This window comes from Ctenocephalides felis, unplaced genomic scaffold (genome assembly GCF_003426905.1).
Source record: "Ctenocephalides felis isolate EL2017-DRISC unplaced genomic scaffold, ASM342690v1 CF-g0.4_SCAFFOLD_00845, whole genome shotgun sequence".
NCBI lineage: Eukaryota > Metazoa > Arthropoda > Insecta > Siphonaptera > Pulicidae > Ctenocephalides > Ctenocephalides felis.
Window position 1 is genome coordinate 9,564,504 of NW_020536999.1, and position 12,845 is coordinate 9,577,348.

General features: G+C 31.7%; 1 protein-coding gene across 1 annotated transcript in view; it reads left to right on the forward strand.

Moving 5' to 3' along the window:
• The window catches only part of LOC113377503 (protein crumbs-like), a 58,677-nt gene that overhangs the window by 40,873 nt on the left and 4,959 nt on the right, over nt 1-12,845 (forward strand). The window contains exons 13-28 of the mRNA XM_026617855.1: nt 823-1,007; nt 1,068-1,256; nt 1,320-1,515; nt 1,578-1,737; nt 5,610-5,792; nt 5,868-6,090; nt 7,780-8,022; nt 8,085-8,297; nt 8,369-8,543; nt 9,821-9,960; nt 10,035-10,214; nt 10,286-10,378; nt 10,515-10,625; nt 11,601-11,794; nt 11,865-12,318; nt 12,388-12,511. Coding sequence (XP_026473640.1) covers nt 823-1,007; nt 1,068-1,256; nt 1,320-1,515; nt 1,578-1,737; nt 5,610-5,792; nt 5,868-6,090; nt 7,780-8,022; nt 8,085-8,297; nt 8,369-8,543; nt 9,821-9,960; nt 10,035-10,214; nt 10,286-10,378; nt 10,515-10,625; nt 11,601-11,794; nt 11,865-12,318; nt 12,388-12,511 — 3,063 coding nt within the window. The remainder of the gene's footprint in view (nt 1-822; nt 1,008-1,067; nt 1,257-1,319; nt 1,516-1,577; nt 1,738-5,609; nt 5,793-5,867; nt 6,091-7,779; nt 8,023-8,084; nt 8,298-8,368; nt 8,544-9,820; nt 9,961-10,034; nt 10,215-10,285; nt 10,379-10,514; nt 10,626-11,600; nt 11,795-11,864; nt 12,319-12,387; nt 12,512-12,845) is intronic.

Genomic DNA, 12,845 nt, shown 5'->3' on the forward strand with positions numbered 1-12,845 from the left:
CATAAAATTAGTGGTGTACGGCATCGTGCCTCTTAAGGCAAATTGCTGGAACTTTCCGTTCCAAAAATTATTTTTTTTAAGAAAGTTTTTTTTTTAAAACTTTGAAAAAATTAGATTTTTGAGAAATTTTAAATTTTTGAAAAAAATTAACTTCTTCGGAAAAAAGACTTAAAAAAATGTTTTTTCTTAGTTTGGAAATTTTGTTTTAGCTACATAGAGATCAAACATGGAAGCGCGTAAGCGCCGCATCGCCGTCTAACGGACGATATTAGGGAACCCATAGAAATGTAAACAAAATCGATACATATTTTTAAAATCTTCATACTTTTAAATTACATCATAATTTAATGTGCATATGTCTAATAATCATTTTTAACCGCCAAATGGCATTTTTTTTTACTTTTTTCACTAGATCTCCGAAACAGCTAGACCTGCCTTCCCAAAAATTTAATCAGTTCCGCACACACACACACATACATACAAACATACACACACATACATACGTACGCAAACACATACATCAATTTTTTCTAAAGTATTCCAGAACGTTCAGAAACCTTTAAAACATAAAGATATATAAAAAACTTCATTTTCGATTTTTTGTGATTACTATAACTTACCCTGCGAGAAAAAAAATTATTCAAAAAAAACGTTTTATTTTCAAAAATTTCAAAATTAAGAGAAATCTCATTTTCCAAAAGTTTTCAAAACATTCTAAGATTTTTTTAAAAAATAATAATTTTCGGTACGGGAAGTTCCACCAATTTGCCTTAAAGCACGATGCCATGCACTTCTAGTAGTTTCATATACATTTTTCTCCAGGCAAGAATTGCGAGACAGACGTGAACGAATGCGACACACCAGGAATTTGCAACAATGGTATTTGCCAAAATCGCAACGGTTCGTTCCAGTGTTACTGCGAACCTGGTTATACAGGTAAAAGATGTGACATGGACTTCAACGAATGCCTGAGTCTACCTTGTCATCACGGCACTTGCGTAAATAAGGTAAATATTATATAAAAAAATATAATTGCAAAACATTTGGCTGAAAATCTCTTTTACCAGGTTAACGATTTTGCTTGTGTCTGCGCTCCTGGTTTCAAAGGTAAACAATGCGATGTGGATATTGATGAATGCGAATCGTCACCTTGCCAGAATGGATCAACTTGCCAAAATCTTTTGGCTAAATACGAATGTGTCTGTTCTCCTGGTACAACTGGACAGAATTGCGAAATTGATATAAATGAATGCGAGGTATGGTAATAAATAAAATTTTTCATATCAGTATTATAATTAAAATTTTGTTTTATCTTTTAGAGTACTCCATGTCTACACGGTGGTATCTGTGAAGACCATCGAGCTTCTTTTACATGCCATTGCGAAGGCACAGGTTTCATGGGATCCTTATGTGAAATCAACATAGACGAGTGCATGAGCTCACCTTGTTTGAATGGTGGAAAATGTGAAGATGGTATCAATAACTATGATTGTGTCTGCTATCCTGGTTATAGAGGTAATAACATAAATGATTGGTATATTTATTCGCATTGTATTTTTTATCATTGCTGTTTTCAGGTAAAAATTGTGAAGAAGATATAAACGAATGTGAAAGCATGCCTTGCCAGTTTGGTGGTACTTGTTTGGAACGGAGTGACCAGTCGCTTTATATTCATAATTCTGAAATTTTACTTCCTGAAGTTTTCAATGGAGTTTTTACATACGAAAATGCAAGCGGGTAAGAAATATATTTTATACAAAATCAAAAAATATTTCCTCGTCTAATATCAGCCCGAAGGAGAAGTTTATGTTTTCATCAAAAAATCCGATTCGTTAATTTTATGTTTTTTCCTGGACGTTTCAAGCTATTCTGAATCCAATGAGACCAAATTTGGAAAAAGTATGTGTGTGTGTGTGTGTGAACAGGTCTTTTACCTTAAATCGACGTTTTCTCAGAATCGGCTGGACCGATTTCAAAAATTTAAAGTCATTCGATGTATCTCGATGAGGACTATTTTGTGCGACGATCGGCCAAGCCATTTTTTGCAAATAGCAGAAAAGTGAAACGTTTTAGCCCGGGATTCTGAATCGATTTTGAAAATTCAAACACCGTTCGAAAGATATTGGTTGGGAATCGATCTGATTAGTTTTTGGTAAAGATTAACCGGGCCGTTTTTTGTAATAAAGTATTAAAAAAAAATTTCGACAGTTCTTATGATTTTTTTTTTTACGATAGATACCATGGTGTTATAGATCATACTAAAATATTACGGCCTTACGACAAGCCGTTTAATTTTAAAAATTTATCAAAGTTTGAAAAAATTAGTATCGTTTTTTTTGGTCAAAATTAGACTTTTCATCGGCGTTTGCTCAAAAACGCCTGAACCGATTTTAAAAAATTAAAAGCCATTCGATGTATCTCGATAAGGACTATCGTTTCTCAGTTTGCTGCTAGGATCGGCCAAACAGTTTCTTTGTAATTTGGAAAAAAGTGTGAACTTTTCGTCTACATTTAAGCTCATACTACCGAATCGATTTTAAAAAATCAAAAACTGTTCGACAGATATTTACCAGGAATGATTACTTTTAGGTAAAGATCGACCGTTTTCTTGTTTTTAACTGTTGAAAAAAAATTGCCGATTTTTATGAAACTTTATTTGATAATAGATATCATGGTCTTATAGAACATACTGAAATATTACGGATCTACAACAGGTAATTTAATTTTAAAAATTCATCAAAGTTTGAAAAAAATATTGTAATCAAAATGGCTTTCGAATTAGTAAAAAAGTATATGAACAGTCTACAATACTTCTCAAATTTCGTAAAAAATGTAACCATTTATTAAATCATTAACTAATATCTAGAATAAAACCTTCTTATATCTATGTATAATACACTTCTTTTATCTATGAATAAAACTGCGTACATAATTTACGTAATCGTGACCGTATTTTTTAAAAACTAGCTGTAAGTGGAATTCTGTCTTAAGGCAATTAAGGCATCGTGCCTTAAGGCAAATTGCTGGAACTTCCCGTACCAAAAATTATTATTTTTTTTAAAAACGATTAACATTTTTGAAAAAATTTTACTTCGAAAAAATAAGATCTTTGAGAAACTATAAATTGGACAAAAAATTACTTTTTTCTGAAAAAAATTTTTTTTTTTAAAAAAATTTTTTTTTAATTTTTTTGTTTTTTTTGAAAAATTTTTTTTTTTTATTTTGACATATTGTGGAAGATCTGAACTTTCTTTTCAAAGCAATCGTACTGCTGTAACTGCGTAGGGACAAAATATAAAGCGCGTAAGCGCCGCGTCGCTGTCTAACGCATAAGCATTGGTACGGAACCCATAGGAATGTTAACAAATTGTATACTTATTGTTAAAATCTCTATAAAATATCTGATAATTTGATGAGCATATGTCTAATGATCATTTTTGACCGCCAAATGGCTCATTTTTTTACTTTTTCCTCCATATCTCCGAAACCGCTTGACCTACCTTCATGAAAATTTTATCGATTCTTCATCTTGTCAATACAAGTGAAATGTTTTTTGAATTATTAAAATCGGACGCTCCGTTCTCTCAAAAACTGAGTTACCGTTTTCGGCACTTTTTGCCCCGTATCTTTGGAACGGCTAGACCTGCCTCCGCCAAAAACTAATCAGCACGTCTCCTTATCAATACGAATCGAATGTTTTTTGAATTATTCAAATCGGTTGACCCGTGTTCCCGAAATCGTCGACGAAAATTTGTATCCGCACATACATACACACACATACATACATACATACATACATACACACACACACACACACACACACACACATACATCCATTTTTTCTAAGGTATGCCAAAATGTTCAGAAACCTCTGAAACGTAAAGATATATAAAAATTTTCATTTTCGATTTTTTTGCGATTACTATAACTTACCCTACGGGAAGTTAAAAAGATGTTTTTCATGAAAATGAACATGACGATCAAATTCATGCACTAAACAGTTGGTTGAATTATATAATTAAATTTTGTAATTGATATAATTGCAGATATTATAAATGTGTTAGAGAAAATTCAATTAGCAATCATCATGTCTAAAAAGCGAAAAACTTGATTTTCCCAATAAACAGTTTTAACTAAATATCTACAAAAAAATCAAATTTGCTAATTTTATGTTTTTTCGACGTTTCAAGCCATTCTGAATCGAATGAGATTAAATTTAAAGAAAAAGTATGCAATAAATAATTATTTACAATTATTCATAATAAATAACAATTGACAATCTATTATTTCCATAAAAGTAACATTTAACAAAGCATGAAATAAACAAAGTGTAGAATAGAATAATATTTATCAACTAAATCCAAACAGCTTTAAAAATGAAGATAATATAGATAGCATACAAATTGTGAATGTTATGTTAAATACAAAGAATGCACACATGAAGAGTAAATAATACCACAGTCCAAAATTTGAATGAAAAGCATTCAGATTTACATATTTTATCAATCGAGCATCTTAGAATATTAGTTCAGTTTAGTCCCAATAATAATATATTTATAATTAGTCATAAAGCGTTTAAAATTAACGAAGTAAAAGTTTAGTAAATAAGCAATCCCAATTTCGTTTGATTAAGTCAATTATTACACTTATTGCGAAGTTTTTGAAGCTCGCCTTAAAGCAACTTACACCTAGTTAACTTCCCATAGGGTAGTTAAAGTAATGGGCCGAAAATCGAAAATGAAAATTTTTTCATTTCTCGACGTTTTGAAGGTTTCTGAACATTTTGGCATACCTCAGAAGAATGGACGTGTGTGTGTTTTGTATGTCCGCATTTTTTGTCCACGTTTTCGGGCGCACGGATCAACCGATTTGAATGTTTTAAAAAACATTCGATCCCTATTGATAGGGAGATGTGGTGATTAGTTTTTGGCAAAGGCAGGTCCAGCCGTTACGGAGATACGGAGCAAAGAGTGTAGAAAATGCCAGTTTTTGAGTGAATTAAGCGTCCGATTTGAATGATCTAAAAAACTTTCTGCTTGTATTGACAAAACAATTGCTTTTGAGGATAAAGAATATTACATTTTTTTTTTATTTTTCATAAAACATTTTTGTAATTTTGGATTAAAAATTCAAAAAATGATCCAGGCTAAGCACAGTCTAAGCGCCACTGTTTATGTATTGGAGCACTTTTCCAATTTTGTGAAAACTATTGAAAAATGTGAAAATGCCGCCAAGCTAAGCAGAGTATAAGTGAAAATGTCGCACAGAATTATTTGCAAATGCGTTTAGACTGTGACTATACGGGGGCACTTTTTCAATTTTGTGCAAATTAATTAATTAATTAATAAGGCAACTATTTTTTTTTTTTTTAAATTGAATTCGGAATAAAATGACGATTGTTAATATTCTGGAGATAAATTGATTTATGTTTGACATTTGATTTGCTCAGATATAACAAGATAGCAAAAATAATGAAAGTTACAGAGTATTTGTATTAATATATTTGAAAACGTTTAAAATTTCTCGAATATTTCATTACGGTACTGGAAGTTCTAGTAATTTGCCTTAAGGCACGATGCCACTTTCAACAAGTTTTAATTATATTTTAGTTACGAGTGCAGTTGTAACTATGGTACAACTGGTAGAAATTGTGAGATCAACATCAATGAATGCGAAAGCAGTCCTTGTGGTCTTCACGGAAACTGTAAAGATTTAATTGGAAGCTACGTCTGTGATTGCCATCCTGGTTTTGAAGGCATTCATTGTCAAATCGATATCGACGAATGTGAAAGGTATGAAAACCCTGCACTTAGTAAAAATACTTTTATTGATAAGTTTTTAAATTTATTCTATGTTTTTTATTCCAGATATGAACCTTGTCTTCATGGTCGATGTTACGACGAACGTGCAACCTACAGGTGCGAATGTGAACCTTCTTGGGGCGGCGTCAATTGCACAGTTGCCCTGACTGGTTGCCACGGGGAACCTTGTTTGCACCAGGGAACCTGCTCACCTTACGTTATCAATGAGACTGAACACAGGTTCAACTGTACTTGTGTTAATGGATACCAAGGCGGTAATTGCGAAAAGGTAAAAATAATACATTGGTAATAATAAAATAATTCTTGGTTCATTTCTGTATTAACTTCCCGTAGGGTAGTTAATAGTAATCGCAAAAAATCGAAAATATCTTTACGTTTCAAAGGTTTCTGAACATTTTAGTATACCTTAGAATGGATGTATGTGAGGAACCATACATCCTGTCTGTCTGAGATATGAAAATAATGTATATATATAAATAAATAAAAATAAATAAATAAAAAAAAAACAAATTTTTGTGGACGATTTTCCTTGATGAGTGGACAATGTGCAAAAAATGCTTTTATATAAAATTTCGTAATTTTGAGAATTTTCAAAAAATTAGTGGAGCGCATGGCATCTAGCCTTAAGGCTAATTGCTGGAACTTCCCGTACCAAATATTATTATTTTTTTTTAAACGATTAACATTTTTGAAAAAAAATTATTTCGAAAAAATTAGATTTTTGAGAAACTATGAATTTGAAAAAAATTACTTTTTTTGAAAAAAAATGTTTTCTTTATTTTGACATATTTTGGAAATTATGAACTTTTTTTCAAAGCATCGTACTGCTTTAACTGCATAGAGACAAAATGTTGAAGCGCGTATGCGCCGCGTGGCCGTCTAACGAATAAACATTGATACGGAACCTATAGGAATGCAAACAAAATTTATACTTATTGTTAAAATCTCTATAAAATATCTTATAATTTGATGTGCATATGTCTAATGATCATTTTTCACCCCCAAATGGCATTTTTTTTACATTTTTCATTAGATCTCCGAAACCGCTAGACCTGCCTTTATGAAAATTTGATCAATTCTTCATCTTGTCCCATATAAGTAAAATGTTTTTTGAATTATTGAAATCGGACGCTCTGTTCTCTTAAAAACTGAGTTACCGTTTTTCTCACTTTTTGCCCCGTATCTTCAGAACGGCTAAACCTGCCTTCACCAAAAACTAATCAGCACGTCTCCTTATCAATACGAATCGAATGTTTTTTGAATTATTTAAATCGGTTGATCGGTGTTCCCGAAATCGCCGACGAAAATTTGTATCCGCACACACACACACACGCACATACACACACACATACATCCATTTTTTCTAAGGTATGACAAAATATTCAGAAACCTTTGAAACGTAAAGATATATAAAAATTTTCATTTTCGATTTTTTTGCGATTAACTTACCCTATGGGAAGTTAAAAAAATCTAAATTTTCAAAAAATTCAAATTTTCGAAATTTTTTATCATTTTCAAATTTCATCAATTTCAAAAAATACCAGAATTTAAAAAAAAAAAACGATTTCTTACAAATACCTGATAATATTTCGAAATTTTCAAAAAAATCGAATATTTTCAAAAATTTCCAAATAGTCAAAAAGTTAAAAAAAAACGTTTTTTTGCAAAAAAAATCCAAAAATGTTCAAACTTCTAAAAAAATTTAGAAATTATGAAAAAAAATATAAATTATAAAAAAAAATCAAATTAAAAAAAAACACATTTCTTATAAACATACACAAAGTTGTTTGTAGAATACTATACTATAATTATATAATAAATAATCTATTTGAAATTATTTAAAACAAATATTGATTATTTTCATTAATATGTTAATTACGGTACGGGAAGTTCCAGCAATTTGCCTTAAGGCACGATACCATACACCACTAGTTATTATTTACTTTTTATTTTGCAGATTACCACGATGTCCTACATGGGCTCCAGTTATGTAATCGTCAACACAACACGTGATGAAGGCTATGATATTCAATTTAGATTTAAAACAACTTTACCAAATGGACTACTGGCAATTGGAAATGGATTGACTTTCTACATCTTGGAATTAACCAACGGTCGACTAAATTTGAGGACATCCTTGCTGAATAAATGGGAGGGAGTCTTTATTGGATCTGGACTTAATAATAGCCACTGGCAGAAGGTAATAAATTGAATGATTACTAAATAACGCAGTAAAATTATTTAATTTTAATTATTTTTTAGGTGTTTGTCGCAATCAACACATCACATTTAGTCTTGGCAGCCAATGAAGAACAAACAATCTATCCAATTTCTTTGAGTGAAGGAACGACCACACTTTACACCAGTTTTCCTGAAACACATTTAGGTGGAACTGTTAGCCGGTTCAAAAGTCTTGTCCAGGGTTCACATTCGTTTGTTGGTTGCACTCAAGATGTCATCATCAACGGAGAATGGGTAAATATAATATAATTGATTGACATTAACTATTGTGCCAAACATTTTGTATATTCTTTCTCCTTTATTAGGCGTTGCCAGATAGTTCAGGAGCCCTTACATCCTTAATTGAAGTATCAGAGGGTTGTCCTCGTGATCCACAATGTGAACCCAATCCTTGTTATTCAGGTGGCCATTGCACAGATTTGTGGAGAAACTTTTCATGTACTTGCGAAAGACCTTACTTGGGACAAAAGTGCCAATATAGTAAGTACACTATAAAAATATGAGAAACTAGATGACCTGACAGATGTTGTTCTGTACCCATGTCTACAATTTTTTAATATAATATACTAATATTTACCGTTTACCTAAAAATAATAATTATTGTTTTTTAAATTACTCTTCACTCCAAAATGCATATACATTTATAATATGAACGATGATAAATGTTGAACTGCTTTAAATAAAATGATGAGTCTCAATTCCCACACTATATTGGAAATTGAAGTCTGTTAAACGGTATAACATAAACCATAACACTGGTACTTCATGTTGGATTAAATTAATTTAATTTTATATCATTTAAAATATCCAAAATTGCAAATTAAACTTCTCCTAATCGATTTCGTGAGGGCCGAATTGTATGTATTCATCTTTACTTTCCCATTTGTTGTTATAAAGTGAAATTTTTGCGAATTTTTAAAATATTGTGGAAAGATTAGTAAAAGATGCAAAGAAATTACATATTAAAAAAAAAACTATATTGAAAATTTAATATCCGAATCTTGTGTTGGCGCCCCCTATGGCGTGCGCTCGTACGCATGCATCGCATTAAAGGTAGGACCGGCCCTGATTAATACTTAATTTCATATTTTAAGTGAATTAATTTGTCATATCCTGTTCATATGTATATCATTCAATCTGCCATACATGTACTGTATTTTATATTATTTCAATTTCTGGCATATCTCAGCTGCTTTTTGACAATAATAATGTATATATTTCATTTTTCTTATTCATAATCATAAATTTATTATACATATTCTAATATTGTCTAGGTTCATAAGTAAATTGAAATTTTTGGCAAATGATAGTTTTCATTTGTTTTCAATGCAAACAATTTATTTCTAAAATATTGCACATACATCCCAGTACTTTATAATCACATACATCTTAGAAAATTTCCTTAACAAACTTCAGAAAGATTTATCAAAATCCGAATAATCGTTTAGGAAGTGAGTGCTAGTAGTTTAATATGTACTTTATATAATAGCAATAAAGCTCAAATTGATTCTACTATTGATTTTAGTTAAAAAACGTTTGTATGTGAATAAGAAAAGGGCTGTTTTTAGGGTTTTCCCAGCAATTATTCGATTTTTTTCTCGCTGTAGGAACCATCCTTGGACTTGAACGAACATTTTAAAAATAAAATTGGCCAAATCGGTCCAGGCGTTGTTGAGTTATGCGCTTACCAACACATTTTGCGATTCATTTTTATATATAAGATATGTGGTTTATTATTTTTATTTTTATTTTTCTAGATTTCACTGCTGCTACCTTTGGAAACGAAAACACATCTAACAGTTTGGTTGTGGTGAATGTTAGTGATACTGCTAGACGAGCTGTGAGATCAGTAGTGGATATATCTATGTTTATCAGGACACGTCAAGATTCAGGACAGGTAATAAAAATTACTATAAATGTTCACCATTTCCAAAAGAATTTGAAAACAATATTTTTTTATCTTTTTTTTAGTTATTTTACCTTGGAAGTCCAATATCAGCAGATGAACCCATATCAGCTCCAGATCACTCCTACATTTCTGCTCAATTAAAAGGTGGAGAGTTGCAAGTTAGTATACAATTTAATGGAACTCCTGAATCCTACACTGTTGGAGGAAATAAACTGGATAACGGTTACAACCATTTGATAGAGGTAAAACAATAATTTGTAGTTTATTTTGGTTTCATTTTTAGGTATATGTTCTGAATATTTATTATTTGCAGGTTGTTCGTAATTTAACATTGGTGCATGTGAAATTGAACGGCAGTGAATACTTCAGAAAGACTATTTCTTCCACTGGGCATTTGGATGCACAGGTAAATGATCAATAGTTTTTACTTACCAAAAACTGTTCAATAGTTTAGTTTGTCTCAAAAAATTTATGAAATTTTGTTTGATAAAGATAAATTCCTAACTAAATAACTAATATCCTATAATGATTCTATTTTTCAGGTATTATATTTAGGTGGAGTGCCTCAGTCAATTGAAGAAGAAGTGAAAGTCAAACGACAAGCAGCTCCTGAAATACAAACTGATTTCAAAGGAATTATTCAGGATGTTCAGGTAAATATATAATTTAAATATTTGTACATATTAACTTCCCGTAGTGTAAGTTCTTGTAATGGGCCGAAAATCGGAATTGAAAATATTTACATTTCTCGACGTTTTGAAGGTTTCTGAACATTTTGGCATACTTTAGAAAAAATGGATGTGTGTGTGTGTGTGTTGTGTGTGTGTGTATGTATGTATGGATACAATTTTTCGCCCACGTTTTCGGGCGTACGGATCAACCGATTTGAATGGTTCAAAAAACATTCGATTCCTATTGATAAGGAGATGTGCTGATTAGCTTTTGGCAAAGGCAGGTCCAGCAGTTACGGAGATAAAGAGCAAAGAGTGCAGAGTATAGAAATCGAGTTTTTGAGAGAACGGAGCATCCGATTTGAATGATCTAAAAAACATTCAATTAGTAATGATTGGGAGAAGTGGTTGTTAGTTTTTCGCAAAGGCAGGCCCAGCTAATTCGAAGATACGGAGCTAAATGTACAAAAAATGGCTGTTTTTGAGAGAACTAAGCGTCCGATTCAATTGATTCAAAGAACTTTCTGCTTGTCTTAACAAAATAATTGATTTTGGAAAAAAAAATTTTGTTCCATTTTTTTTTTTTTTTTTTTAATTTTTTGTATATCGAAAATAATTCAGATTTTATTTATAATTATGACTAGAGTTCTAATGTACTTTAAACAAATAATTTCAACTTTGCAATTCAGATTATATAATTCTTATAAATATTAGACAATGTTACGATGTTTATAATAATCTATTTGAAAACATTCAGTATTCCTCGAACATTTCGTTACGGTACGGGAAGTTCCAGCAATTTGCCTTAAGGCACGATTCCACCCACCCCACTAGTTTAATTTTATATATTTGAACAAGATAGTGAAAGGAATTATTCTTTTAACAATACGTAAAACTGTAATAGTACCATTTTAAAATAGCACTTCTTTAATTATTTTGACCTTTTTTTAATTTTAGATCCGCAATGGTTCTCATACAATGGTGGTCGAACTATTTCCCCTGCGTGTTCCTGATTTGGTGGTACCACCTCCATTTGGCCAGGTGTCTTTCCATCCTGAATCAGTATTGGCTGGTGTTATTTCAGACGACTTATGCAGACATTCTCCTTGCAAACATAATGCTACTTGCGCAAATACTTGGAACGACTTCCAGTAAGTTAAAGAAATAAATTACAAGTATTATATAATTCAATTAACGTCTTGTTTATCTGTCTATTACCAGGTGCGAATGCACTCGTGGTTACAAAGGCAAACGTTGCGAAGACATCGAATTCTGCCAACTCCAAGATTGTCCAACTGGATCCAGATGCCGCAACTTGGAAGATGGCTACGAATGTCTTTCCAATGCCACATTCTCTGGTCTGGACGCGCCTTTGGTATTCCGGCCAGGTGCTTTGAAAGAAGGCAAAGATCCCATCATCAATCAACTCGCATCAGTAGACAAACTGATAGACAACAAAGATCAGTATTTGGGCGATGGAACAAATCTTAGAGATGCAAATCTTCAAGATCTTGCATCGAATGGGGTTTCGAGAGAGATTGAGGAGTATGGTTCTGGACAGGGACCTGTTGCACCTGAACGAATGGAGATTCATTATAGGAGCAGAGCTGGTGGCACCTTGATGCATATAAGGAATGATGATATGTATTTCGAAGTGGCTGCTCATAAGGACCAGGTAATAAAAAACAGCTTAGAATGACTTGGAAAGTCAATAAATAAAATTAAAATTTCATCTGTTTTGTAGATAACAATACTATCCCGAGTAAGTCAAGATGAACCTGATGTCACAGGACGATTCAGGAAAGATGAGCCTGACTTTGATTGGTCCAGGATTGTTATTACAATACGAGATGGTGTTTTAGAATCAGGTACATATTTTTATACACAAGAGTATTGTTACGATTTTTATAAAAAGTCATTAGATCATAAAATATTTTTTTGAAGTAAAACTTCTTTAGGAGCAGTATAATTCGTGAGTTAATAAAAATGTCAGGATCGGAAGAATATTTTATCCCGTCACCCATAAATAATTGTAGTGCAAATGATCGCAAATAAATAATGCAACTAAGGAAAAATCTGGGCTGCGTAAGAAATGATAGCATTGGCTATGTATGTTTTGTGTGTGATCGACTTTGGCTTCAAAGTGGCTTAGAAATATCAAATGATGCTCAAAAACAAATTCTTAATAATGTTTTTTGAATA